Source organism: Urtica dioica, chromosome 9, assembly GCF_054948205.1.
Source record: "Urtica dioica subsp. dioica isolate 48M chromosome 9, U.dioica_male_clone48M_v1_H2, whole genome shotgun sequence".
NCBI lineage: Eukaryota > Viridiplantae > Streptophyta > Magnoliopsida > Rosales > Urticaceae > Urtica > Urtica dioica.
In genome coordinates, this window is record NC_142764.1 from 16,689,436 (window position 1) to 16,695,546 (window position 6,111).

Consider the following 6,111-nt stretch of genomic DNA (forward strand, 5'->3'; position numbering starts at 1 on the left):
TCGAGCGTTTGACCGCCGTGAAGTGTGCGCCGCCGCGAGCTAGGAGAAACGCCGGGAGGGAGAGAGAGCTTGTGGAGGAGGTTGGATTTCAGGAACATAGAGAGGTGATGAGATTTCTTCAGATTGGAATACATGTTGATTAGGGTTAGGTTTTGATTTGGGAGTTTTGGTTGTGAACGTGTTTTGATGATTTTAGTTGAAGATTTGAATTGCCTTCGGTGATGATTCTTCTGGTTATGGGTCTGTTCTTGGTTTTGGACGAGTGTTGTTTTGGATTGGGTCTTGTCCGTGAGCTTGGTTTGCTTGTGTGTTTTTGGCCGTGAGCTAAGGTTGGCCGTGAGCTTGGTTTGCTTGTTTTTGGCCCTGTTTTACGTTTTGGCCGTGTGGTTCTTTTGGCTGGGAATTCTGAAATGTGTTGTTGTTGATGTTGTTGTTTAGTGTCTTGTGATAGAAAATCTGAGCCTCGGGAGTTCTTTGTGTTTTAGTTGATGAATCGCTCAGTTTGATTTGATGATTGATTTGGAAAATGGATTTGGGAGTTGATATTTTAATCGAGATTTGATATTTCGTTCGGGCTCGGGTTTCTGTTAGTTATATTTTTGTATGGGACATATGAGATTTCAACTATTGTCATTTATGTTTAGGAATTAAAGACGTAAAAAAGACATAAATTACTGAAATTGTAACATATAATTAGTCATTCATCCATTATTGAAATACACTCCAAGTTTCAAAAAGACATATAATTAGTCATTAAACTATAATAATTGAAATTAGTTCCAAAAACACATACAACTATAATAATTCATCCATTCCTCTCAGACAAAGGAACTGGACTGTTGCATGTAGTCCGATTGTGACCAACTTATCCACATCGCGAACACTTCCTAAGAATAAGCTCTTCCCCTTGAGAATGTATCCGTCTCTTCTTCGGTCTACCGACGACACGTGATCTGTATGTCGGAGGCTTGTCTCTCATTTATACAAAAAATATGTTCACTCTCATACTTGAATAAGAAAATTCAAAAATCAGAATAACTTTAGATTGATATGTATAATTGTAATAAAAACTGTCATAAATTGTAGACTTATAAGTCTACAGTTAACAACAATTGTAGATATCGACGTCTAGAGTTGTAGTAACTGTAGACTTATAATATCTACAATGAGACTATTTGTATATATGTATATCTACAATTACACCAATTGTAGATATACATGTCTACAATTCTTGTAATTGTAGACATATAGGTCTACACTTTCAACAGTTGTAGACTAATAAGTCTACAACAGCTGAAGGTGTAGACCTATATGTCTACAAATACAAGAATTGTAGACATGTATATCTACAATTACAATAACGACGTATGACGGGGACAGTCTACAATTTCAGAGATTGTAGACATGTATATCTACAATTCAAGAACGCGAAAAAAACTCAAATGTCCAAAAACATGAAGAACAACACACAAACAAACCCAGCAACAAACAACACAGAGACGGCGGGTAATGACACCAACAAACCCAGAACGACACAGACTCGAGAAGGATTCTCCGATTGGTTGAAATCGCTGAAGCTCTTGGTTCGAGATTGGTCGCCGGATCACCGCCGGATCGCCGCCATGAACAGTGTCGTGATTTAGAAACAAAGCCATGTGCTGAATCTCAACAAGGTTCATCCTCATGTGCTCACGCGCTCGAGCTCGTCGGTGGTGAGCGAGGACGACCAACATAAAAAGGTAAGCTTTTTTTGTATGTCAAAATGAACGAGAGAGAAAAACAGAGGAGAGGGAGAGAGAGCTGTGAGAGGTGAGAGCTTTTTTGGCTTTATGAGCAAGTTTTGGATTAAAATGAACAAAATTAAAAATTAAAGGGCAAAGAGGGTAACCAAGATTTATCTCTCCTCAGATTGGTAGTATAATTGTCCAAAAACATGTACCACAACATTTTGGTCCAAACTTTCCAAATCACTACTAGTTGTGGCCATTTCCCTAATGAATACTTTTAATATTTAAATATAATTATCAGATATATTAATTAATTGTTATTAAATAATTAAATATTTCTATTACTCTCTCTCTCTGCGCATTGATGAAGCGACCAACCGTCTTAATTGCTCTTCACAACACACCAGTCCATTGACAAAACTCTTTGTTTTCAAGACATATTTTTTAATCGAGACCAAGAGAAGAGAACCCACCAACATTATTATCGATCCTTCAAAAAAAAAAACCCTCTCCTTATTTTTTCTTCCACATCTCACCCCACTCTCCAAACTTCAAAAACACTTCACTCCAACACACACACACACACACACACACACACACACACACACACACACACACACACACACACACACACACACACACACACACACACACACACACACACACACACACACACACACACACACACACACACACACACACACACACACACACTCAGTCTCTCATGGCCGAAACTCCAACCAAATGGCTGGTCCTGATCGCCATAGCCGTGCTAACCATCGCACACAAACCCACCGAAGCATCAAAGAAGAAGATCTTCATCGTCCAAATGGACAAAGCAGCGAAGCCGAGCTCGTTCTCTAACCACCTGGACTGGTACTCCTCAAAGGTGAGCTCCGTTGCGGAGAAAGAGTCGTTCGGACCAGACAGAATCGTGTACTACGAGACGGCGTTCCACGGCGTCGCGGCTCACCTGAGCGTAGAGGAAACGTCGGAGCTGGAGCGACAGGAGGGAGTCACAGCGGGGTTTCCGGAGACCAAGTACGAGCTCCACACGACGAGGAGTCCGATGTTCCTGGGCCTCAACGCGGCGTGGGTCGGCGCATGGTCGGCGGCGGGGAGTCCGACTACGCCTTTCCCATCCTCCAATCCCCGCACGACACCCAATCAAGGTGCTTCGCTTTTATCCATTTCGTTTTATTTGGATGGATTGTGAGTTTGATTTCAGGTACAGTGAGAAGAGCCGACATCTACAGCTTCGGGATAATATTGGGATAGCTGGTGACGTGGCGAGAGAGAGAGAGAGAGAGAGAGAGAGAGAGAGAGATCTTCCACGCTGGAGTCCGCCCTCTGAAGCCTCCCCCAGGAAGCCCACTCACCGGATCTTCTCCCAAGTCGCCGTGCTCGCCGAGGTAGAAGATTCTCTCCCATGCCCTCTCGATTTCCTCTCCCAAGAAAAAGAAGGAGGATTTCGAGGTCGATCCCTTCTCCGCCGCCATCGAGGAGAATCGCCGGAGAGATCAGTCGGCGGTGAACAGGACAAGAAGCCGAGCAAGGTCTCTCTCTCTCTGATGAGAGTCTACGACGTTGTCTTCGCGCTGGAGGATTCGTCGAAGGCCTCGGTCGTTGCGAAGCAGTCTTCGTCGGCGTTCTCCGGCGGGTGGAAATGGCGGCTCAAGGACCTGCTCCTGTTCTGGAGCGCCTCGGAAGGTCGGGCGCCGAGGAACAACAACGTTCTTCTCCGGCGGACGGAGAAGAAGAATTCCGGCGGGGGATCAAGCAAGGTGGCGGCCAGAGAGGAGGTGAGGAACTCGAGCTTTCGGTCGATGTAGAGCGTGGGGTCGGTGTGACCTTGGAGGCGTTGCATAGCAGTCTAGAGATTCAGATACTGAGACTGTCAATTTAAGGATTTAGGATTTCTGGGATTTTTTTTTTTTTGTAAGTACCTTGTCCTTGGCTGTTGATGAAGAGGTAGAAGAAAGATGCGAAGAGTTAATTTCCTTAAGCCAAGTGTATCTGATGATAAAGAACTTTTATTTGTTTTAATTTAGTTTTCAATTTGTTTTCTCTTCAAATAGTCAAGGGTAAAATCATAATTTCACGAAAAAAAAACTCTTTAAAATTTTGCCACATCATCGAAACGTGATAACTTAACGTCTGAAAACTGACGGAAGGTGGGACGTGTAACACGTGTCTGAGTTGAGAGCCAAATTTTGCAACATTTTCGATTAGATGGGGGCGAAATGTAACGAAGGTACGAATCCAGTGGGTAAAAATGAGATTTATTCTAATTAATAACCACACGTCATTCCAGAATATTCGTTTTAATATTTGGTATTAAAACAAACAAACAAAAATAGTATTTTTGTAGGAAGCAAGCAACTGCGCGAGAGCTAAATATACATAAAATACTCTTGGTGTAATGTCATTTAATTTATGGACAATTAAGCCTAGTTTATTTCTTTACTCAAGTTTAATTTTAAATAGCTCACCAATAACTTCAATTAACTAATTTTGATTAGAATTGTAAAAATTAGCTAGTAGAATTAATAGAATAACTAGCTAAAACAAATTTTATTTAAATTTAAATTAAGATCAATTACAAAAGAAACCATACTATATCTTTGAAGTCTGGTTATTGTCGAAATTCCACAAAATTATAGGTATGAGTTGATCATATTTAACATAAAAGGAAACTGTTGACCAACGCTCGCGGTCAATAATACAAAAAGGAATATATTGACACAATGAATCAAGCGCAGATAGAGAATTAACACTCGGTATTTGTATATTGAATATCAGAATATGGCCCTCTCATTACATTATCAATGACAATTATAATAAACAGACATAGCAATAAGGAAAGCATATATCTAAAAATAAAAACACTGACGCTACTAATATTCTTCAATCAGGCATGCCATGAAAATATCAAACCCTCTCTTCTGCGCTCATCTAATCAACTAACCCTGCACGTTAAAACACAAAAAAAAAAAAAAAAAAAAAAAAAACCACCACACACACACACAACGAATTAACACGTCAATAACATCAAATCTTTATTAATTATATTTAAATACAATATAATAGACCATAGGAGCTAATTAGAGATTAATTAAATTCAAAACGGAATTTTTATTAAAAAAAAACCCATAAATAAAAGGACCAGGCTCAGCTTAACGTTTAATAAAGATGGATGAATTATATATAAAATTGCTGGTGATTATTAAGTAATTAAATTATCTTTCATATAAAAATAATAAGATTAAAGTAAAAGTCAAATATAGTAAATGAATCTCTCACATATCAAGAGCCCTATAGCCACTGGTTAAAGACAGGGCACGGATTTACAAGAGGCACGTGACGTCCCTTCACATTTTTTTTTTAATACATTTTTTACCTATTTTTTGAATTTGTTTTTAAAATATTTACCCTAAAAGTTTACAAATTTGTCTCGATTGAGATTCGTTTTTAAAGTTTGCCCCGCCTGATTTTTTTTATTTTTTTAATTTGCCCCTGTCGATTAGCTTTTTCTAACTCCGTCACTGGAGCCTTAGGGTAAGACAAAAGTTGAAAGAAAAAAGAAAAAAGAGACACCTGCCACAATTGGGAACACTGGGGTCGAAGGGATGAAAATCGGGCTGGCGACATTTGGCGCGAAGGCTCTTGGCGCGGCCGAGAATAATCGCCGTGTCCTGAAGCATGTACAGCTTGAAGCAGTTGCACAAGTTGCTCCGAATCTGCCGCGTGTCGGCGCGGAGGACCACGTTGTGGACCTCCCAACAGCACCGCGAAGAAGCCTCGTCGTCCGTGCCATTCAAGTACGCCTTGCACGGCCACACCATCCTCAGCGCCTCACGGCACCCGAGCACACGTGGCATCACTTCCGCGCTCGAAAGCACACACAGAACCCCGAAGCTTATTACCATCAGAGACATCAACGCCGCGGCTTTCTTAGTTTCCATATTATGATCGTTGGAGTACTGTGCGTGGGTTTTGGGGTTGTGTTTGTTATTTATAGGCGTGTTGGAGAAAGCTGAATTTGCATGGGTGATTATGCGCGACTATTCAGCTTTCTATGCGAATTAAATTAGTTAATTAGTGGCTTTGATTAACCACGAGTTACTTTCTCTTGCCTTGTAAACCTTTCCTTTTCTTACGTTAAAATTTCATAAAGTTGAGTATATCTAACTATATTGAGCTATTTTAATTTTTTTTAACTAATGGTAAGTCATCCCGCTTTTCAGATACTCTCCCAAATTTCTCTTTTTTTTTTTTTTTTTTTTTTCATTACAGCAGAGGGTTGTATATTTAAATAATTTGCTGTATGGATAAATTTATAATTTGCTCCCACTCCTGAAGTCTCTCCCAAAGGCTCCAAAGC

The 6,111-nt window shown here is 40.3% G+C and overlaps 1 protein-coding gene across 1 annotated transcript; it reads right to left on the reverse strand.

Annotated features, from left to right (window-relative positions):
• Window positions 1–4,686: 4,686 nt before the first annotated feature.
• Window positions 4,687–5,692, reverse strand: LOC149385347 (non-specific lipid-transfer protein 3-like). Its single transcript, XM_089626302.1, has 2 exons — window positions 5,325–5,692; window positions 4,687–4,696 (listed from the first exon to the last, which is right to left on the reverse strand). Exons 1-2 carry the CDS (start codon window positions 5,690–5,692, stop codon window positions 4,687–4,689), a joined length of 378 nt encoding a protein of 125 aa, XP_089482428.1.
• Between the last annotated feature and the right edge of the window lie 419 nt (window positions 5,693–6,111).